Source organism: Ooceraea biroi, chromosome 1 (assembly GCF_003672135.1).
Source record: "Ooceraea biroi isolate clonal line C1 chromosome 1, Obir_v5.4, whole genome shotgun sequence".
In the NCBI taxonomy this organism is placed as follows: Eukaryota; Metazoa; Arthropoda; class Insecta; order Hymenoptera; family Formicidae; genus Ooceraea; species Ooceraea biroi.
The window spans coordinates 23,996,430-24,020,187 of NC_039506.1; the positions used below are offsets into that span (position 1 = coordinate 23,996,430).

Sequence of the window (23,758 nt, forward strand, 5' to 3'; positions counted from 1 at the left end):
CTGTTAGCTTGATACACACGCGATGTGTCGTTTCACGAGACACCGAACGTCACGCATGGATTCGCCGTAGGTTGTGCTTCACGAAACTGAAGCTATTACTGCTGGCCATCGAGATAAAGGGCGAAGGAGGAGGCTCCGACAGTAAGATCTCGATTAACCCGCGCGGTGCCAAGATCGCTGCGAATACTCAGGGATTCTTCATTGCTCAATCTGCTGACGAAGTAAAGCGGTAAGCGCACCAGGACATTTCACGATATTCCTAAAATTAGAGGAAGAAATTTATTCAAACATTACGATTCATATTATCTCTTTTATTAATTTTTACAAAATATTATCTAATACAAACATAGAATACATTATTTTCGAATAATGTATATGTAATAATATAATTGTATATTATATCGAATAATGTTTTATTTGTATTATTTTATAAATATCAAACTGTGCACTTTTATTTTCTATAATTTTGTGACTGTTTTCCTATTGTTCTATTATTTAACAAATGAATAATATTCGTCGTGTTCTTTTGTTTGCAGAGCGTGGTTCTATTGCAAAGCATGCCACGACGAAATTAAAGACGAGACTCTGATCAAGAAGTGCAAGTGCAAAAATTGTAAGTCTTTCTAGTCCAGTGATTCTTTAAAAAATAACAAATGACCTATCTCGATTCTCTTGCCAAATTCTCTGCTAAACAATATCTGATTTTTTCTGTCTTTCTCTATTGTACATCGGTTTTATACATATGTCTATATTATCTAACATGTAACTGTACACAGATGTACATAGAACGCGCTCGATCTGTCGTTGCGAGTCTCACGACGCGAGGTATCTGTCCGTTTTCTCTCTTTCTTTCTCTCCATCGCTCTTTCTTTTTCGCTATCTCTCTCTCTTTTTCCGCCGATCGATATTGATCGAGTATCGCGTGTTACCGATTGCGGTGTGACTCGCAGAAAAGAAAAAGAAAAGCAAAAGAAAGTATAATCCGTCATGGCGTAAAGTAACGTACAAACGGATCTCACGCAGAAAGCTCTCTTTCTTTCTCTCTCTCTCTCTCTCTCTCTCTCTCTCTTTCTTCCTCCTTTACCTAACAATCCCTTTCTTTGCTCACCTCCATCATTTGAGAGCGTAATAAACAGTAATAAAATGCGACTAATTAACGAAGTGACATGGTTGTGACACCCTTGTGATATATGATCTAGTGGGGCAACAGCAGCGCTCCTGGGGCCGGGACTTAGGTAACGTCTTCTCTCTCTGACACGCTCGTTCGTTAAGTCTGACACTTTACTCTATCGTACTGTGACTATCTCTTTAACGATTGTATTACTTTTTCTGTTTCTGTCTTCTTACCCTTTTATATATGCGATCTCTGGCTCTTGATCCGAACCCCCATCACCAGACGTCAATTAACGACCCTCATATTGACTGTGCCCTCTGTCATTCTTGCCTCTGTGCTGATACCCTGTCTCTCTGTCTCTCTGTTTGTCTGTCTATCTGTCTATCTGTCGCGCCTTGCGATTTTTCTATCTTTCTGTTAATCTTTCTTTCTTCCTCTCTTCTCTCGTTTGTTTCCCTTTCTGGTTTACTTCTTCGATCTTTCTTTCTGTCTGTACATTTCCGCCTATCTTTCTCTTTCTCTCTCTCTGTCCCTGTGTCTATCGATGCGTTTACTATCTCTAACATTAATCGATCTCTTGCATATGCAAGCCAAGATGATGATTATGAGGATGATGACTATCATAATGACGATGACGATCAATATGACAATGATTGCATCTTTAATCCCCCCATGCAAGACAAAATGGCGATGCTACCAATCGGGTACTTCTTCATTTTTCACCGTCACGTCGTTCGTCTTCTAGAAGATGCCTCGCCGATCCGCGCTCTACGGAAAGGGGTTGAAACTCAGACGGAACGAACGCGCTCGTTCCTCGTGGCCGTTTTCCGATCTCGCGAGCGATACCAATCGCATTAAATGACGTGAAAAATGAAGTACCGCGAGTCGGACACGTAATTTCCCAACCCCTCGATAGTCCAATCCAGTCAGTTGGCTCATGTCCACCTGACCGAGAACGAAAACTAGACTGCACTATATTAGTGTAATGCCCCTTTCTCCCCTCGCTCGCCTTGCATGCATGACTAGCTCCCGGATTCGGACCCGGTTTTACGCCATAATGGTAATGACAGCTTTTCTCTCTTTCTCTTTCTTGATCATTGTCTGTCTCTTTTTTTTCTCTCTCTCTCTTTTGCTGTCTCCGCGAAGTCACCCTTCTTTCCGAAATTCTATTCTCTTCAATCGTGTGCCAGCTCTCTCCCCTCATTTTTTCTCACTCTTTTTCTTTCTCTTTCTCTCTTTCTCTCTCAACGTACCAGCTATGTTGTCGATGAGAACTCTCGCCGATCGCGTCGGCGTTTTCTTTCGTTTTTCCGAGTCGCGAAGTTCGGATCAGCTGATGACGCGCTTATGACAGAAGTGGCATCCTCCGCCTCGTACCGATGTCGTACAGGGGCACAATAAAAAAAAAGGGAGGTACATTCAGATCACCCTGTCGATGAAACCGTCCATGTCACACGCGAGGAAGACGTACTGCCGCGTTTTGCGGTCGAGCCACACACTCGAATTACACACAACCATACGTACACGACCATATCCACTCGATGAGTCTCTCTCTCTCTCTCTCTGTTCTCCCCTGAGTTGCTGCGCTCGATCAGTCACACGATCGAGTCTCTGTCCATGTACAGGAATGGCATAATACCATCTAAACCCTGGGCAATCAACGTTCTCGGTACTCGTAAGCGTGCAGAGTGCCGGGCGCGATCTGCAGGCGGTCGATCGATTGATTGATCGCGATCAGCGTTAATCCAATGGTTTTAGGTTTCCTGGAAAATCTAGTGACGGAGAAGTGCTGGATACTCGTCCGAGAGCTTATTTTCTGTTGTTTTTCAGCATTGCGTATCCTGCGTGGCTGTATCCGGGTATTACCCGTCATTGTGATTGGATGTAATCCATACGTTGTGACTAATGCCATGCCGGAATTCGTACGTGGACCTGAAACGAGGGAATCAATGTTTTTCTGTTGAATCATTTTATTCTGGTATTAATTACTCCGATATTCTATTATATCATGATGAAACAAAGAAGAAGATATATATCGTACAGAAATTTCTCTTCGTTGAATTTTTACTTGTATTAATTTAGTATCGAATTTTTCTCTCTGATCGGATAAATGATATCGTCTTTTAAGTATCGTATTCTGCATTCATTCGCGTGAACGTGCACGTACGAATTCCGCAAAAGTGCCTTACTAAAAAGAAAGCGCGCCATGAACGCGCCAGCTGTTCACATTTTTTTTCATTGTTTTTTATTTCTTTCCGCCCCTCCCCGTGTATATACGACGTCTGTCCATTTACACTTACAAGCCCGTGTCCGGGTCGATCGCTGGATTTTTGCAGATGTGGGGATGATGATGATGCAGACCGGCATGGTGAAGGGAAACACTGCCTACAGCAGTTACCTCGACGGTATGCCTGTTACCGGCTTCCTTTTCCATCCCTTTTCGCATCCCGTTTATCAACACCCACTTAACAGCTTTGTCAGAATAAACGAACGCGTTCGCGCAAATGCATCCGGCACAATCAACAAGCTTCTGAAAAATCACGTACAAACACTGTCGACCACTTCGATCAATCCGATCCGCGTTCGTTATTTTGATAAAACGACATTTCGCCGGACTCGCTGAATTTTCCGTGTGTGCGTGTATCAGAAATCGCAATCAATGGCGAAATGATGTGAGTGAGCTTCCTAATACGTTTTAAAGTGTGATAATTACGGAAAATTACTGCAGAGCTCCGGCGAAATCGTGGGTCTGACACGTGTAACGAGGTAAGACGGCGTAAGTGAACGTACACTGAATGTACGATAATCACGGCGAACCACCGTTCGTCTCACTTACCACGTGCACTTACGTGTCCACAATATTCGATACTTATCCCCTGGACTCACCCTCCACCTTATCCCCATCCACTTACCCCCCTTGGATCCGTTCGATACTCGTATTGTTTATCGTTGGGCTTTCGCTAGAGCTGATGGCATTACATGAGCGAGTTTATCGAGCGCATCGCCCTCTCTCCTCCTTAATGCAGCAGCATACAGTCGTTATTAGCATACGTTGGCACTAACATTGTTGGCCGCTTCTTCTTCTTCCTCGGTCCCCTTCGGGGCCCGAAGAGGTCCTGATTAACAAGCACGGCAGATTGAACGGAGCGGACAATCATGTGTCGCAGATCAATTAACTTAATGCGTAACACGTTCAGCTTCACGTTCACAAGTATATACAATTACAATACAATGGCCGCTTACCGCGCAGAAACGCATTCTTGCACGTTGCCGAGCCGTAATATACAATCAATGTCTTCACGTTAAGTGGTTGCCACGTAACACCAGTCGGCGGGTACGCTCGTATCATGTTTCAGGCTTGCTGTCTAACGATTATTCGTTCTGTCGTTCAGTGTGCTTACGTGGATTTTTATTGATAACTCATTCATCCCCAGTCTCAAATTATCGCGCTCACTTGCTCAGTTTCTTTTTTGGACTGCTCGCTGCGATGATCGCGGCAGTTTGGAGCTGGGGTGTTGTTTGGTATACAAGGTTGCCCAATACTGTATATTTCACGTACATTTGCCTCTTGTATCTGCAAAATTGAACGGAATTGATTAATTACTATTTTGAGTCACCTTGTATATTTTTCTTATATAAAGGTATGCATTGTCTTTGCATTGATCGAACGTTTCTCGCGAAGGTCGTTTTCTTAAATGTATTATGTATCATGTATTATGTATTATGTATCATAGAATCAATGTTACAATTGCACGTGGAATTAATGTTATAATTTTCATTTATACTTTCTCGAGAAACGTCTTTTTGCCCTTACTTGTAATAAGTTGTACAATTAATCGTTGTTGGAATCAAGCTGCTGCAACAAATTTTGGTGCTACTCTGATCTAATCCAACATGCAATATCGTCGATCTTACGAAGGTAGATAGTGGTTGCAGATGCCCATCTTGAAAGTTTTGCGTCAATACTCGAAGTACGCGAATTTTATCTTCGGCATCCACCTAAAAAAAACAGAAGAAAACAGATAATGATAGAGTACATTTTTTAAAGATAGAGCACAGTTCACATGCACAGACTCGACAGAGCACGCCTCGAGCGTCGCTCGAGAGAAGTTCCGGTTTAAGTTAAGTTTAACGAGATACGATGCGCGTTCTTGTCGCGTCGTTCTTATTTCTAACTGCGGACCGCTTTTAATACCTTGGCAAAAGATCCACGTCAGCGCGTTATTAAGCGCGACGTATCGATCTTGGCCGCGCGCACGAGGAATTCCATTTCCGCGATATATTGTATTTTCAATGTCGCTAACTGCGGCTGATTAATTGAATCCGGCACGCAACCAAGAAAGTCCACCGAAGACGTGAGCTTCACTGTGAGCTTACACCAGCTTGCAGGGGACGATGATAATCGATGCCCAGGGTTTATCGAACACACCGGCTAAAAATATCTCATTTTCTCCCCTTACATGTATATGTATCTCTCTCTCTCTCTCTCTCTCTTTCGCAAGCATATTTGACACCACCTCACCAACATCACAACAATAACGCCGACACTCTGCAACCGATATCTGACATTTGAGAAAGCGATTTGATGCGAGGTATAATATATTCCCGAGCACATGACGGTCCACCAAGTGCAGATGCACACCGATCTCTCCGTGTTACGACGTGCCCCCAAAGTAGACCGAAGTAAATTATGCAATGGTTGTAACACCAGTATTAATAATAAATCCCTCTATCGAAGGTCACGTTGCAGTAAGCGACGGCGGCGCATTTTCGCGAAAAACGAGAACACGTATTTGTGATTTATCAAGATCAACCGTGACCGCGCTCGAAATCGCGCTGGAGATCTCTCTCTCTCTCTCTTGAGATTTCCGGTCTTCAACGCGATCTTGCGATGTTTCGGCTTCTGCACAGAAATTGTTACACATGATTGAAATTTTTCGATTATTCAATGAGAAATCGCACTCGAAAGTCGAAAATCGCAAAAAGCGGTCGGAGTATCTGATAAAGATAAGTCACACTTTTGAGTATACTAAAACGTGACATATCGATCGGGACCACGGATTTAGTTCCCTCCCCTATACACACCCGTTGAGACCCCCGCATCTAGGTTGACAATTGTTTTGGTGTGACAACTAACAGCTCTGGTTCTCCTCCCTTCGGGCAGTGGCCACATTCCGGAAAGGCGTGCGAGCTGTTCAAATGGTCGGAAGAGCAAGTACGTATCTCCCGTGTGTAGACTGTATACCAAGTGTCATTTCTTATTTTAATTCCGATTGTATGGAAGTTTACCGAGAAAATTCGTTGAATGGAGCGCGAATACGAACGGAAAAACGGAAAAAAGATAAATTATAACGTTTTAATGGCATGGCCTTCGACTCGAAGAAACATTAGGTATTAATACAATTGTAACTCTACAGAGTTACAGTTTTAATAGCTACAGCTATTATAAAATAAAAATAAAATACTTTCTAGATGTAGATATCATTTACAATACACGCAAATGTGAGCGCAAAATTGTTAGTTCAAAATTTTTAATACGAAATTATTATGAAGTATTAAAAAAGCTTACGTGTGTGTGATGTTTGAGATATTTCAATAACATAACTTTAATTTACAATAATATGTATTGCTGTATAAGCAGCCAAAGCTGTTTTAATATCGTCACATTATTTATATCATCACGCAATTTCGATTCAAAGGCTATGCCAACAGCGGTTTTATATAATTACACCGTTTATTTTATGAATATATTATTTAGAAAGCAAAAAATTCCAAATTAAGTTGAGATTATTTATATTTTAAAATATTTCATTAACAAGGCCTTTCTTTTTTTTATTTTTTTTTGACAATTTTAAAATTCTGATATACATACATATAATTTCTATACGATTATATCAACTGTAAATTCGAATTATTTATGTTATTTGTTTTTTGCTCTTTAATATGCAAACAATAAATGTTGTCTCATCAAGGCCTGTTTTCGCGAAAAATAAATTCTTCGCGGTCGCGAACGCGAAGGATTAATTATCGAACTAAAGAATTACTGTCCACATCTTCGACAAGACTAGCACAACGCGTGAAACATGTTATAGAGAGATCTTTGCAACGCAAGATATTTATTTGTTCTACTCTTACGAAATCCATATCTGCCACGATAAATCTCAATAATAAAATTAACGTCGTTGTGCTAGTTTGCCAAAGATTATTCGGATTGATAAGTGGCTCCAGCGTAGAACATCGTGTTAGTGTTTGACCCCCTATATTGGTGTGGTGTTCTTAACTATTTTGCAACCGAGATTACACTACTATCAATGTCGTTTTGAATGTAGTTCTCCTGAGAGTTTGTCAATGTTACTCGATGGTTATTGTTGTGAGTGATCTAATCATGAGATTAACTTGATTGAAAATCGGCGTGACGCGCACTGCCTTGAGTCCAAAAAAAAAAAGAAAACTCTGAATACTTGGACTTCCAATTATCCATGCAACCTCAGCATATCAGTGTTCGATATCTAACTCGACGTGCAAATTAGAGATATTTTGTTAGAAGTTAGCCCTTCGGTGCGTGGACTCCTTTTACTCTCCGCCAGTGGCAAAGACTACGTTCGTTGATACCGATCAAACTCGTGACTCGTCTCGTTGTCGTAATCCGATCATCCGCTTCGGTATCCCGCAAGTACTTTCAATCATCGTAGCAAAGAAAAGAAAAGAAAAATGTATCTCTCGTGACAACCATGAGTGTCGCTATTGAACATACTCATGTGCCTGTCACGAAAGAGTTCGCAGAGCACTCCTTGAATGAATTTGTTTCATCATAATTATTGTTCATGATCGGCTAAAATGTTTTTTTTTTATTACTTCTCAATTTGAATTTCATTTGAAAACGTGTCAAGAAGTGCTCTGCGAGAAAGATCGCCGGCCATCGGAGCAGCCTTGCGGGGACGATCCGCTTTGTGATCGAAGATCGATAAACGAAATCGGCGAAGGGCCATCGTTACTCCGATCGGCAATTTTTCCTTTTTCGAAAGCAGATCGATGTTTAGCCGGTGTCGAGCATCAGTCTTCACGATGTTAGACGTTAGATCCTAGACAAGTACACGTGTGAGCGACGCGCGCGTATGTGAAGCAAGGTAAAACACGGACGTGGACAGACCGACGGACTCACCGACCGCCACTCGCACTGCTCATTTGAGCGTACACGCATAATATATATATTTCATGTACATACATGTACGACGAGACACGTGCATCAGCACTAAACGTCAAATTACACGCGCACACGTACACGTACGTATACGTAGATCCGCACACACGTGGAGAAACAGGAGGAAGACACGCGCGCGCGCACGGGCTCACGACAGAACACGAGATTCTCATGCAAGGTTCTCTTTTTAACTAACTCTCTGTGTGTGTCTATCTGTCCGAACTGTCTATCTCTCCTCCTCGTCTCCTCCGCTACCGCAATAGGCCAGGACCTCTCGTACGCAAGTAAGTCCAGCCAACAAGCGCGGGTGTATATTAACACGCTCTCTTTCACTCTTTCTTTATCTGTCTCTCTCTTTCTCTCTTATGTGCATTTCCTTCTGTATATACGACATATATATATTTTAAATATATATGTATATATATATATATATTTTACGTACATCTGCCGCGATCGTGTTTATGGGGAAGCCGCGATCTAGATCGCGATGGTGCACGCACGCACGCGTTGCAACGTACGTTGTAGAAGCATAGGCTGAAGAGCGTGCGGATGTTCACCGCCAGTTGACAGAGCAGCGGAAGCTGCACCACCGCCAGGATGAAGCATACCACCCCCTTACGCGTTTACTCGAACGTCCCGCTTGATCTGCTCGTCGGTTTCCAGCTCGTTTGGTCTTACAAGCCAGACGGATGTCGAATCGACAGGTTGAGACTACAAGACGAGGCTCACATCGGATCGGAACGTGGGCAGCGTGTTCTCCAACGTGGAACGATGCTCCGGGCGAGCTACGGGATCTCAGAAATGTCGCTCGACGAAAAACGAGCTCATTAATCTCGCCTAAATTAAAGAGAAACAGTTTTAGTGAGATTGATCAACAGTAGGCGAGATTGAAAAAAGACAATTAAGAGGGATTGAATTACAATTGAGTGAAGAGCGACATGTCGATTTAAGATTAACTGCTTCGTCTTGATGTAGCATTTAACGTTTAATGGTGAAAAGGAGATTTATTTCGTAATACTTTTCCCAAAGTCTGTAATTTGATTCCTTGAATCGTTCCGTATCTGAAAACTGGTTACTAAGAAAAGATTTCTCTCCGTATCCCGCTGGGTGCAATACATATTTTCTCGTATAACTCGATTCGTCGATTGAAACCGTGTCCTTGTCAGCTTCCGTTTCGTTTTTCCGAGAACACTGCAAATTCCGCAATTTCGCGTTCCCACGAAATGGCCGCAGGAACGGAGATATAAGATTAGTGCGCTTCCTCGGAAGAAACGTGTCAAAGGAGGCTTCGCTTTGACTTTTCGAGCAGGGAACAGGCGATACGACGCGACGCCCATAGCTTCTAATTACCGCGACGTTATCTCGCTCAACGGATTCTCGAGTAAGTGCGTAAAGGGGAGCTTCACACGGGCGATATATTTCTTTCGTTCCGTATCGATACCAACGACAACGACTCCTACGCTGACGCCGACGACGACGACGACGACGACGTAGCAAGAAAAAACGGACGACGCAGGTCGCAATCGGCGCGTCTCGTCTCGTCACGCAGACGACGAGTTCACGTCGCAGAGACATAGATCCCGCCCCGAAGAGAATCTTCCACCTTACGCTTTCAGTAGAAGAGCTCTATCGATCTTTTCACGCATTCTTTCAACTCCCCCCCGTGCTTCCGCCAAAAGTCTCTGTCGTATTCTGCACGTAAAACTCTCTTCTTTCTCCCTCCCTCCCCCCTGGAGGATGCGAAACGCACACTGACAATGCCGAGTAAATATTCTCACTCTGTACGATCACACCGTTGCATGCTTACGAGTATAATGATATGTAACTACCACCGATGACGCAAGCTGGAGACGACGTTCGGGTCGCCGTTGCTGCTTGCTCGCTTCCGTTCGAAGCGTAGAGACGAGGCGAAGATCGCCTGGCGGACGTTCGATACCGTCGCGCGTCTTCCCGCTTGCGTCACGAATTCGGCATGAATTAGGAATGGTTTTTCAGCACATGCACGTTTATGATCGTAGATCGATTTTAGTATAAAGTCTGTCGCATAACGTTCTCGCAACGTGGACGAAGTACCCGCATGTTATGGGAAACTACCTCATAAAACCTCTCCTGGTTTTACTCGTACGTGTCCGCTCGTCCACGTTGCCGTGAACTGTAATTCTTAATCGTTATAGAATTACACATCTGTCTACGATATTTTAGTGGTTATAGATGATATCTTGTTAGCGCGTTACTGAAAGACCGTTTCAGCTTGATCACGTAAGCGTCACAATCGCGGCGATTTGATCGTCATATATTTATAATATATATCGATTTTATGTCTATTAAGTATACATGCAGTTAATAGAGCTGACGAGCAAATACTTATATAATTAATAAAGCAAACGTTTAATCGACGACTTGATGGCAGATCAAATTCTCGTGTCCCGCTATTCTGTTATTACTGTGGATTTCAGCGCATGATAAGCACAGAAGATATTATTTCTGTGAGCGCGATAAATCGTATCGCGACTTCCGGAATGATCAGTATCAGTGTGATCGCACGAACGACGCTGAAACGGAACTTTGCTTCTAGCAGTTAAATCGCAAATTTAGTACTGTCGAACGATAGTGTAGCGACTAGGCCTTAGGTAATTAGTTAGGGTAGCTAACATGTGTAGTGGTTTGTTACAGACGACCACCATCCTCCCCCCACATTCACTCCGCCAGAACTGCCCAAGATGGTTCACGTAAGAGGTACAGTTACACCTCAATCAAAAACCATGCTACAGTCTCGCAAGCTGCCCTTCTAATTTTTTTATTTTGATCGGCGATACTGCAGGAACATGTAATAACCAACTAAAAAAATCGCTTAGTGACTGAGTTTAATATAGAAGATCGCTGTTCTCGACGCGGATGTCGAGAGCGCGATTTTCCGCTTCGTTTCGGCTTTGTTAAGCACACTTAAACGATTAATTCTTTACGTTTTTTGTCGGACAATAGCAGCAATAACGGTTGCCATTTTTTTTATTCACGTTTGAAACGCGCGAATTTTACGTTTTCAGAAGATCAGAGAAAATGGAGGAAGGCGAACAGGCGTAATTCTTTTGGTTTCAATCGTGATTGTGCATATGCTCGTGTGTTTCGTTCATTATTGGCAGGTGCATGCGCCTGACAGATCCGGGATAAACATTATCCTCTCGTGCTTATCTGTTATTTGATTTCCATGCAATCGCAGCATTCTCTGATTTGATTGTCGCCATTAATTAATTGCTATATATTTGATCGCTTAATTCGCGTAGGGTGAAGTATGCGCGCCTGTAAGCATGGGGCTGCGTAGGCTCATCAGCATCGGAAGTAATAACGCGCTGTAAATGGGGGGAGTTAGGTCACGATCGGTGTGACATTCTAATCGTCTTGATCATTGTTGCTTTGTCGATTATTGATGATAAAATAGGATGCTCAGATGTCGAATTAACGCTGCTGTCGTCCGTTTTAGGTGAGATCAGCCGTGAACGGGACGATCCGAACGGTAAGTTCCAAATTTCGCACAAATCTCTGTAACAAACCAGAAATTCACGATTAACAAGTGTGAATATGAGCCACCTCGATAATGATTATAATCACTGTTTGGCATAATTCGATATATGTGCATCAACAACGATCGTGTCGATGTCACTACAGCGATGTTCCCCTATGTTGCAGCCATGAGGAACCATCGGAACTCCATCGGGATGACCATGATGAACTCGACGAAGCAGGTGAACAAGGTGAAGCCAAACGTAAACCGCGCGACGAACGACAGCCTGTCTAGCCCGAATCAGCCGTATAATCAGAGGTACCTAATTAACCCCCGCGCATCCCGAACTCATTATCACCCCACGTGCACACGCTCATCCGCTCATCCGAACGTCATCATCTTACATCGCCATCTTATGAAAACGGACGCATTTCGGTCCACGATCATCAACATCCAGGTATTCGCGCGGCCATTACGCACTTGATCGAGGCAACACTCGTGAATTTCTATTCGGCTACCGAGAATTAATAGTAATTAATTAATATTTGGCGAAGAAAAACTGCGAGAGAATCGGTTTTCCCGCGGGAAGCAACGACGTTCGGATTTTCTTGCTCCATTTTCTTTTTCTTTTTTCTTCTCGCATCTCTACGTCACTTGGTAGACTTACAGTGCACTCGACATCCGATCTGTCCGACACACCACCACGTGACACAGCGGAGCGCTTTCCTTCGAGTCGCTTGAACATAAATTTCCTTTTGGAGTACACTCTGATCTTTCTCTATCCTGTCGTACAACTTGTATGATCAGTATCTCGCACTACAGTTACAAGCTTACGTATTTACTCGCTGTAGCTGCACGATTAGAGTTACGCTGAATCTTCCACGCGTACCGTACAGGGGTCATTCAAGATCGTAGATCGTAATTCGGGATTGAGATCCAACGAACGAAACAGAATCTCGCCATCCAAGTGTGTGAACCTCTTTGCGTGTACCTTCCCAAGCTAAACGATTAATCTATTAATAAAACGACGTTTCTCATCACCCTGATCGAGTGCACTACGACGATCTGCACATTAATGTAATTCAGAAATCACCGCATTCGTTTTGTTCTTCGATCAGCATGTTAAACTGTTGAAAAATGCGAATCATGTAACGGTTTAATGTGCCGATTCTCGGTAGAGATCTTCGATGCGATCCAGAATCACTCATCAACAATCGAATCTCAATTCTGACGTTTATGTATATTGGATAAATTGCGTGATTTAAAATTATGAAACAAAATCTTCGTAAATCATTCGGGAAATAATATTCGACAAATGTAAATTTGTTTTAATGGAATTTTACGTACGTGCAATGTTGTTTTATGATACCGTCAAATTCGTGATTTGTATGATTACCGACAATCGTTGCGTGAATTAATGTAACGATACAGTAAAAACGATCAATGTAAAAGTTACGTTGCAACTTACAAGATGCCGCAATGTTGGTCACATTTTACGTTAGCGTAGAGTAGATTATCGGAGATGACATCGACTTTACGGGTCTGTGGCGCGCTTTTCATCGTTTTACTCGATTTTTGACAGAGTTTACGCCGCGAACTTTAAACGACAAATCATTCGCATAAATCACAAGAGAAATCGTTCGCGCGCAAACGATGGCCACTCGTTCTACTACTATGTTATCGGACGGCGCGAACTGTAACGGGCCACAGGTGGTCGTTGACATTTTCCGATGAACCTGTTACACGTCCGCTAGATTAGTTTCTGCAGTTTCCGCTGTTGTTCCGAGAACCGTTCATTGGTTCTCGCGAGTGAACGCGATTCGCACCCTCGCGATGCATCTTGTAAGCCGCAATCCTCCGACGAGATCCCTTAACGGAAGATCGGACAATCTGGTGGTAATCGCCGAAGAATCACTCATCCTATCGTCATCATTTGCGCCTTTCCGCCGCGGGTCAAATCAGAAAGTACCACGTGCGAGCAGATTCAACGTCACGCAAAACTTCTGATTCCAGATCGCAAGAGGAGTCCGCATACGCTGGCTACCATCTCGCCTACGAAGTCAAAAAACTCATGTACGCTTCTGTTGTTAACGCTCTACCTCGTGTGTGTACTGTGACATGATTATGCGACTGCTCCATCCTGTGCGGCTGTTTAACAGCGAACGCTATTCACCATGCACGTCAAAACGGCGCTCGGTTTCCCGCCGCCGATCCGCGATAGAATGTTTGCCGCATTGATCCCGGAAACGGACGCATTTTCTTCTTTCTAACTTAAGTATCGAGAACATTGCCATTCTCCTGTAACTTTCAGTTTTAATTAATCATATTAATTAATTTTAATATGATTTATCACATTAAGCAATTTTAATTTGATTTAATATGATTCATATTAATTAATTAATTTGTCATATTGGAATCAAAAGTTTCACGGAAGTACTTCATGTACCATGCAAATGTGAACACGAATTTGCTGTTATGCCGGATGCACCATTGGCTTTTTATATGCGTCCCTTTCCGGCTCGAATCGTTAATCCGCGGAATGTTAGTCCGCCGAACTAGATGTGCATCGTGAGAGTCGACCTTCCTACTTTCAGTTCCAGATAAATTATCAGCGTCGGTCGGACATAAGTATTATAAATGAGCGGTATCTTCCACGCGGTGCTAAAGTTTTCTATGAAGCATCATCCGCTCGCCGCTTCGCGTTGCAGTTACTGGTCACGCGGCCGCAAAAACTATGGAGCTCTCTGAGTTTTACGAGGATACTTAATCTCGAGAAACACACGCGCGCGTGAGCAGCCGGCTCGTAAAATACGTGGGTGTCGTATGGGGAATGGGTTCGACGTGGCGCCTCGTTCGGAATATGCGAAAAATTATCGCTACGAGACGTTATGAGACGTTTCTCCTTCCTTTTGCAGAGAATGTGATTGAATTAATTAGTGGTGAAATTTCTGCACGATTGCAATTACGTAAATCCAAATATTCGATAAATTTCGTGACGTTGTAATCGGTTCGGGGAATAAGAATCGTGAAATGATTTCCGTATAGGGACAAAATTCTGCTGAAACCTCCAGCACAAGAACGCTGTATTTGCATGCATGCAGTACGATAGTTTAATATCTGATATACCTCTTCTGCATCTTTCGCTATTTATCGCAGTCGAGTAACTTGTTCTCCAACTCTCATACGGTAAAATCGGTCCGAGTAGAGCCAGTAACCACCAGTAGTGTCAGATAACAGAAAATAATGTGATGTATGTGTGTGTGAAATGCATGTGGCAGTGCAGCTTGACGGTCCTTGTCGATTTAACAAGAGTCTGGAGAGGAATGTCGGGTGTGATTCCCTCAAGATTTCTCACCGATAAGTGTCAGATTATTGTCGCTACCATTTCACGGTCGACGATTGACGTTTTACATTTGCAAATTTATTCGTACACGCGATATCGCGCAAGAGTCTCTCGGGCTCTCAACTACGCGCGATTTTTGCAGGCCGACGAGCAGAAGCTCGGGTGGCACGAACGTCAACAACAACGGCGGTCTTCAGGTCGGGATCGCGGATGATCAAGCGAAAGATTTCGACTTCGAGAAGACCGAGATGAAGTACGACTCGACGGGGATGTTCCACTGGAGCCCCTCCCGCAATCTCGAAGACTGCATACTGGATCGTAACCAGGCGGCGATGACAGTCCTGAACGGGCACGTGGTCGTCTGTCTGTTCGCCGATCCCGACTCGCCCCTCATCGGACTGAGGAATCTTGTCATGCCATTACGAGCTTCCAATTTTCATTACCACGAGCTTAAACACGTAGTGATAGTTGGGTCGGTGGACTACATACGCCGCGAGTGGAAGATGCTGCAGAATCTGCCCAAGATATCGGTTCTAAATGTGAGTAGATCATTTATCACGTTAACGAGAAGAATGAGAAGAGGAATAAATAACTAGTCGTCTTACCTCATCTCCATTTTGTGAGCGTAATAACGACGTTTCGCAAGAAATTAATTGTAATTCCTGCTGCAATTTTTGTTTCACTTGACGAACGCGAGAATGACGTTTCGCAGGGTTCGCCATTGAGCAGAGCCGATTTGCGTGCCGTAAACGTGAATCTGTGCGACATGTGTTGCATCCTGTCGGCAAAAGTGCCTAGCAATGATGACCCCACCCTCGCCGACAAGGAGGCTATCCTCGCGTCCCTCAATATCAAGGCCATGACTTTTGACGACACGATCGGCGTGCTCAGCCAAGGTACGCTATGTTGTTACTCGTCCACGCGATACATAGACATCTTACTTCCCTGCTAAAAAGACTGTATCATTAAATCTCAAGTGCAAATTACAGCAAATAATGAGCAAGGTAATTTGACCGCAGTTGGCAGCCCGATCGTCTTGCAGCGGCGAGGATCCGTTTACGGAGCGAATGTGCCAATGATTACAGGTGAGGTCTCATCAAGCTTTCGCAGTTTACGATGGATAAAATTGAATCAATGCACTTTTACGGCCTCTTTCTATTTTTCCTTCAGAACTTGTCAATGACAGCAACGTGCAGTTTCTTGACCAGGACGACGACGATGACCCCGACACGGAGCTCTACCTCACACAACCGTTCGCCTGCGGCACTGCCTTCGCAGTCAGCGTATTGGATTCCCTCATGTCGACGGTCAGTATTAATGAATAAACGCATCTTCCGTATCTGTTTGCGATGGCCTTTAACATTCTCATTTGTCATATAATATCCATAACGAGAAAATCCTAGAAAATCATCATTCATTTTCACTTTGCAGACATACTTCAACCAAAACGCGTTGACTCTGATCCGGTCGCTGATCACTGGTGGAGCTACGCCTGAATTGGAACTGATCTTAGCTGAAGGGGCAGGCTTAAGGGGAGGTTACAGGTAAGGCCTGTTTCAATTAATTATCGTTGCGCAGATGAATCCTGTCATATCAGAAAAATTTGATACCTTAGTTGTGATGAAGTCTTTAATTGTGGTCAATTTTAGATTCTTGGTATCAGAGTCCTAGTGATCTGCGGCATTAATTTTTTGCTTGATGAGACCTGAATAATACTGACTGAATCACGTTGGTTGGTTTACAGTACGGCAGACAGCCTGTCCAACAGAGATCGGTGTCGCGTTGGTCAGATCGCGTTGTATGATGGACCGTTGGCTCAGTATGGCGAGGGAGGCAAGTACGGTGACCTCTTTGTCGCAGCATTAAAGTCATACGGAATGCTGTGCATTGGTCTGTACAGGTACAGGTACCGGACTTTTTTCCCTCTCTCGATGGTATTTATTGGATTATCCTACGCACATATGTATTATTCTATATACATTTGTACATATACATATATTACCGAGAAACAGCGACTTTTCTCCGATTGCTGCCACTATTGTACCGCTGTTTATTATATATACCTCTTACTATTCACGTACTTATACTGTGTGACTTATGATTTTCTGCCGCACACCTTTTGCACTTTGCGTTTTTGCATCACGAACAAAAAAAAAGAAAGTAATGAAAGCGACGATTGTAAGTTGCCCTCATCCAAAAAATACCTATCATTTTTTACTACTATTATATATATCTCTCTCTCTATCTCTCTATCTCTCTATCCTCCTCTCTCTTTCTTTTTCTGTCTTTGTGTCATCTGATTAGCATTTAGTTATATTCATCATACGTCCACATACATTTAGTTTAGTTTAGCTTAGTTTACTTTAGTTTAGCTTAAACTCTACAGCTCGTCTTGGACTAGTTTAGTCACACTCGGTGTACATAGTCCAGCTCGCATTCTTTCGTAGACATGTGCCGTCCGCTCGCTGACCCATGACTTGAATCTTCTAGGTTTCGAGACACCAGCTCGTCGTGCGACGCCTCTTCCAAGCGGTACGTGATCACGAATCCACCCGACGACTTTACTCTGCTACCTACAGATCAGGTATCGCATCTTTTTCTTGTAATTATGTGCACTGCATTTTCTTCGAAGAATCAATATACAAATTTTCCTTTTGAATTCAGTCAAGTAATCAATTAATCAAACGAATAACTCGAATCACGTTCTAACGGTTTGCCGTCACGGTTCATCAGGTGTTCGTGCTGATGCAGTTCGACCCGGGTCTTGAGTACAGGCCGAGCAGAGGTGCCCGCGGCAAGGACGACTCCTCCTGATTGTTGCTGTGTAGCGCCCTCACTGACGGACCATATTCCTACATCTAATCGCGCGTTGGGAATCATCGTGCCACCCGTCATCCCTGCAACTGTCTCGTCTTCGTTGGAGAACACCACCACCACCGTATGATGTCGCGCATCAAGAGGATGGGTGAACGAGCTGTTGCGAATTATTATTCGCAAGGCAGGTCGCAGTCATTTCCGTTTCCTCGACTGACAAACACAACGCCCGTTCGTCGATTTGGTCTCTCCTGCGAAAGAGAAGAAGAGGACTCCGATTGTTCTTCGCCAAGTCGTCGTCGAACCGTTCGAAGTTGATGCGTGACAGCAAGGAGAACGAAGATCTAGAAGCCTAACGATCACGAGAGGAAGACGAGAAGAAGAATAAAAGGAAGAAGGAACGAAGAAGGGATAACGGGAAGCTGGCACGATGCTGTGCGGTCCGAGGGTAGCTACACGTTTCTCTTTCCCCTATTCTAAAAGCCGAAGGAACAATCGTCCTCGGGCGCGAGGACGATTCGTCGTGAGAACTGGACATCGGACACTTTTGCGAAGCGTAAAGCACTGTGTTATCCGGAGCCCCCCTCGACCACTACCTGCCCCTCGTCAGGAGGCAGGGGAGCACGGATCGGGGGTGGGTTCTAGCTAAAAAGTTTTAGCGCGTGGTTTTGCAGCCCTTGACTCGGGTGCTGTGAAATTGTAAAGTATCCTGCGCGGTAAATAAACGCATCGCCGTTCGTAGGAATTCCGCGTTTCGCGTTTCGATGCGCGTAACGCGCGTGTACCGGAGGAAGAACACTACTTCGTCGTTCGTAACGAGCGAGCCGTAAAAGGACGATGAAACGAAGAGCCGGAAGGATAAAGGCGAAAAGGAGGCAAGCAGCGAGAAGGGCAGATCTGAGAGAGAGAGAGAGCTGCGACGAGGGCTGGACCCGGCGCGACTCGTCGCGAGATCCTCGAGGCCTCGCCGCGGATCCCGCGTCGTCTCTCACGGAACGCCCGTATCCTGGACTCGACCTACCAAAATTGGGTCTGATTGAAGGAGGTCTGCTCGAACGAACGAACGAACGAACGAGCGTGCGAATGAACATAGTGCCGGACTTACTACCCTTACCTCGTGTGTCTTGTTTTATGGCTAAACGAAAACGAAGGAGAATCTCAATCAAGCACTTTCTACAGGTTCTATATATATATATATATATATGTATATAATGTATGTAATATATACATATATACATATAGATAACTACGATAAAGTACCCTTTTCCACACAAAACTCTAAGTATAAAAATCGTCTATATATCGGTATATATACATTATAAGTATATATGCACATATATATATATGTATGCATATAGACATTCTCTCTTTTATATATTTTTGTGAAACTCACGTGTGTATATATACGGACGTACATATATATATATATAAAAAAAGATGAAAAATATATGTAAGAAAAATACACAGATACACCTATACACGAAAATACTCTATCTCTCTTTTCTCATGTACACACACATATACACACATATACGCTCTCTTTTTCTCTTTCTCTCTCTATCTCTCTCTCATATATTCTCTCTGTATTTCTTTATCTCACTGCGCGTGCAACATGGACTCCTCGCTCGTAAAAAAAAACGGAAAACACGCACATGCAATCACACACGTACGAGGAACAGGCATGTACATAACGATGCACGCGCGCGCAGTCACACTATGATCCACAATTCAATACATACACATACACACATACCACCCACACATACATCCACCATAGACACGCACATACACGCAAAAACCGAGAATCTGATCGAGAAGGATTGACACGTACGCGCGAGACTGTTCTTCTCGAAAGAGGAGTGGCAACGCGGAGCCGGAAGAAGCGGAAGGAGGACCTCGAAATGCGACTGGAAGAAAAAAAAGATCTCGCGTGGCGACACGCGACAAGCGGACGACGCGTGCCGGCCCGGGGCGCACCGATTCCGCGCTCGATCGCTGCGGGATCGAGGTCGGGAACTCGTAACCGGGTGCGACCGGGATAAAGCAGAAAAGCAAGGAGAAAGAAAGAGAACAGAAGAGAACCGAGATCACGAAGCAGACAGAACTCAAGAAAACTTACTGTGGTAGTCGCTGCCGTGTTTCGTATATTACGCGTACACCTTGTATAATTGTCGTCATCGTCGCCGTCGCCGTCGCCGTCGTCGTCGTCGTCGTCGTCGTCGACGTCGCTACTACTGCTGCTGCTGCTGCTGCTGCTGCCGCCGCCGCTGCTGCTGTTTGCAATATCCACGTGCACTGTTCACTGCCACTGCAGTTCGTGTTAATATCGTTGTACAGTACTTTCTATGTATAGCTCGAGAGTGCGGCGAAACAGAAAGCGAGGCGAGGCGCGCGAGTGTGGACACGTACCCCCTGCGTGACACCGGGGAGCACGTAGCGCCGGCCGAGGGTTGGGCACGGTTGCACCGACAGTCCTCCGATTTCATCAACTTCGATTGCAGCTCGAAGTCGTCTCTTCGCGACAACGTGAGTGAACGGGAGAGACATGTCACGATGTCGTGGTGCTCGGTAAAATTGCTCGATGCGAATGAAGAAGAGATTTGTTTGATCAAGATCAGCTCCGGATTCGTCGGTGCAGCTGGTATCCCAAGAGAGCTTCTCGTGAAGCTACGAAGCTACAAAATATCTCGTCGTTAGCACTTGCACATGCGGTCGCAACCGGAAACTCGCGATTGGACGTGGATCGAGTGACCGTTTCTCCCCCGAATTGCCTCGTTCGCAAGAGACGACCGGATATTTTTGTAATTCTATCGATCACGAAGCTACTCGTTCGGTTCTTGTTTCCTCGACGCGGTCTCTCTCTCTCTCTCTCTCTCTTTCTCTCTCTCTCGTAGCGTTCAGGATATTCCAAATTGATTTGGAACGGAAAGCAGAATCACGTTTCTGATTCGCACGTAGGAGCTCGCGCGCGGAACGGTGCTCGCGTGAAAAATGGACAATGTACAATATAATTTTCGCGGCGAAAATCAGTTCCGCACGTTGCTCCTCGTCTCTCCTCTTCCTCGCAGCCGTAATTTCGTCCGCCACGAATCGAGACTCGAGACAACGGGACGTCTCGCATGTTCAATGCAAGCAGTCGGACGCGGAAGATGAACGATCGGGAAAGAATTGTGAGAAGAGAAGGGAAGAATTTGCGAGTTTGCGGGCATTCTCGCAGACCGTGCGCGTCTCCTCGCGTCAAACGCGACGATCGCCGCCCCCGAAAGATTCACGATGAGGGATGAATCTGCGTGAGAATCGACTGCGAGGAAGCTGCGTGCAAGGCGAGGACCACGTCTCGAGGGAACGCGTGTCGGATTGTCGTGCGCATCGCCTTGTTGTCGAGAAACGTCCGTTTATCCTATTTTTTTCGTTTCTCCTTTCGCTTCCCTCGAGCCTCCCAGCGAAGGAACGAACGTTTACTGGCAAACCACGTGCGTGCGTGAGAGCCTTTCGCGTTTTCGAGCGTCGGAGGGAGCTAAGAGAGAGCCTCGGCGAGCCTCCGTCTCGCCTTGATCGCGATCCTGTGCGAAGATAAAGCAAAATTCGTGCGTTTAGATTTCGTGGAAGTCGTTTGTCGAGCGACGAAAAATGAAAACTCGTCGGAGCCTTGTGTAGAGTCTTAGATCGGTCGAGATTCGCGTCGCGCAGGGGACGTGCCGAATTAAACACGAATAAAAGAAAAAAAAAGAAAAAAAAGACGGAACGAAGATTTCGGCAGTTGCTTGGGTTCATTCCCGACGATCACGTGTTTTATCGTACCTGCTTGGCACATCTGAGAGATTGCTGACGGACCGATGCGGGAAACGAACCTCGCGCGATTAGAACATATGTGGTCCTCGTGTGATACTTATATTTTAAGGTGAGAACGAACTGATTCCGCTGTTCGGCGAGTTTGCGGCGGATGAAAACGCGACGGAAAGAAAAACGGCCGGCCAACGTCGCGCGTCGCGAATCACACGTGCACTCTCTTTAAGAATTAAATCACGCACCGATTCCAATCCGATATCATCAGCCGTAATCATGTTCTCGTTTGCGTCGCGCGGAGCAAATATGACGCATTTGTGTGTATGTGAAACGTGTGTGTATCTAAAAAAAAGAAAAAAAAGCGAAGTAAACACTTCAGGAAGTATGTATATATATATATATATTATATTATATATATATATTATAATATATGTATAATATGTATATATATATATATATATATATTATAAATATAAGTAAGCCCACATGTGAAAAATCGAACAAAGAACTCGAAGTGATTCGAGAGAGATATAAAATATAAATATATATATATATATATATATATATATGGAGATTATAAAAATAACAAATGTATAAAGAGAAGAGAGGGAATTAAGGCGCGCTGAGCGTACGCCACCTTCAATGCCTCATTGACCTCATCTAATGCTTTTTTATCTGTACATTTACAATTTGTGTACCAATGAGGAACGTTGTTTAATCATGTTGTTGATGTTATTGTTAAAGAATGAGATTCAATATTGTACATAACTATATATTCATTATAATTGATGATATAAATAATTATATACATAAAAGAGTAAATCCCCCTTACCCCCGTCAGAGTCCCGCCACCCCTATGCGCCTCGCGTTTCGATATGCGGATCCACGTCACTTTGTAATAAAAAGACAAGTACTTTACAAACCTGTGTTGGGCGGGATGAGACTGCCGGCATAAAATCGCGATCTGTGCAATACCGCTCGCTGCCATGAGGAATGGTGTTAAAGTGCCTGTGTTCCCGTACTCCTTCTGCGAGCCTGTATTCGATATGCCGACAGGAGTATCCATACGCCCATGATTTATATTTGTCACGTAGTTTGTAGCCACGTAGCTCGGTAACTCCGACACGAAAGCGAGAAAGCGACACCTCGAACAGGAGAAAAATTATTCCTCGAGTTACCACAAACATACGCGACGTATCGGTTTGTTACTTGCACGTGAGGTGTTCATCAGAATGCACTGATGCCCCAACATTGACGGTTCCGGCATTGTCTGGATCACTTTGGACTCATATTTTTATTTGTATAAGCATTAAACTAAGTTTTTATTATTGGAGATGATCAATTGTTTCCATCTCTAAATTAGTATTCTACGTTCTGTCAGTGGAATTGAACAATACAAAAACTATAAAAATGTAACAGTTATTGTTTCTTATAAACGCTGTTGGAAGATCTATTTTTGCGAGAGGCTTCTTATTGCTTTAACATAAATAAATGACGCACAGTCATTTCGTCAAGTGCCAAAAAATTAGGTCAGTTTTTTAGGTCTGATCCGAATAAATTCAGATAACGTCTGATAGAGATTAAATGATATTAGAATAACACAAAAAGCAGCTTTAATGTATACTCCTATATGGTTATCTGACAATTTTTAAATTTCCAATTGAAACCTGTGTTGAATCTTTTTGTGAATGCATTCAGACGTCTTACGTCAAATCTTAAATAACAAAGCGTATACAGTGAAGGTAAGTGCACAAGATACATCTTTATGTACATTATTTTTATTGTCAACAAGAACAAGAAAATTGCTAACGATTCTAATGTGTTCTGCTCTATAGTCTATAACAATAGTACAGATATATTTCCGAAATATCACAGTGCGCTGATAATATTTAACGCAATCTAACGTATCTGCGCCCAAAAACATTCATTTGGTGAACATTTACTCGATCGCCGATAAACAAGATAATCGCGGTGCTAAAGTGATGAGAAAATCTCTTAAAA

The 23,758-nt window shown here is 43.9% G+C and overlaps 2 protein-coding genes across 44 annotated transcripts in view; one reads left to right on the forward strand and one right to left on the reverse strand.

Annotated features, from left to right (window-relative positions):
• LOC105279361 (calcium-activated potassium channel slowpoke) overlaps positions 1-23,169 on the forward strand; it is an 89,524-nt gene extending 66,355 nt beyond the window's left edge. For 4 of the 40 annotated variants that reach the window (XM_020031658.2, XM_020031659.2, XM_020031660.2 and 1 more), the window contains exons 12-26: positions 71-229; positions 537-613; positions 3,451-3,519; positions 6,279-6,329; positions 8,579-8,599; positions 10,989-11,051; positions 11,794-11,826; positions 12,000-12,132; positions 13,828-13,887; positions 15,300-15,696; positions 15,870-16,053; positions 16,147-16,242; positions 16,328-16,464; positions 16,589-16,701; positions 16,902-17,641. In XM_020031658.2, coding sequence (XP_019887217.1) covers positions 71-229; positions 537-613; positions 3,451-3,519; positions 6,279-6,329; positions 8,579-8,599; positions 10,989-11,051; positions 11,794-11,826; positions 12,000-12,132; positions 13,828-13,887; positions 15,300-15,696; positions 15,870-16,053; positions 16,147-16,242; positions 16,328-16,464; positions 16,589-16,701; positions 16,902-17,457 — 2,149 coding nt within the window. In that variant the 3' untranslated portion in view covers positions 17,458-17,641. The other 36 variants (XM_011339056.2, XM_011339055.2, XM_026968714.1 and 33 more) reach the window with 29 other exon arrangements.
• LOC105279359 lies at positions 171-6,408 on the reverse strand. 4 transcript variants are annotated; one of them, XR_893918.3, is made up of 2 exons: positions 4,027-6,408; positions 171-259 (listed from the first exon to the last, which is right to left on the reverse strand). XR_893918.3 is itself a non-coding variant. In XM_011339044.3 (2 exons), the coding sequence occupies exons 1-2, from the start codon at positions 3,479-3,481 to the stop codon at positions 2,772-2,774; spliced, it is 342 nt and encodes a 113-aa protein (XP_011337346.1). In that variant the 5' UTR covers positions 3,482-3,519; the 3' UTR covers positions 2,242-2,771. The 4 variants fall into 4 exon arrangements, 1 of the variants encoding a protein (XP_011337346.1); XR_893919.3 differs by lacking the exon at positions 171-259 and adding an exon at positions 2,242-3,046; XM_011339044.3 differs by lacking the exons at positions 171-259; positions 4,027-6,408 and adding exons at positions 2,242-3,046; positions 3,415-3,519.
• Positions 23,170-23,758: the final 589 nt, after the last annotated feature.

Coding starts and splice junctions, on each gene's coding strand:
- LOC105279359 (XM_011339044.3), bottom strand. CDS start 3,481: ATGCCGGTCTGCATCATCATCATCCCCACATCTGCAAAAATCCAGCGA. Junction 3,047..3,414: donor ATCGACCCGGACACGGGCTT/GTAAGTGTAAAT, acceptor CCCTCGTTTCAG/GTCCACGTACGAATTCCGGC.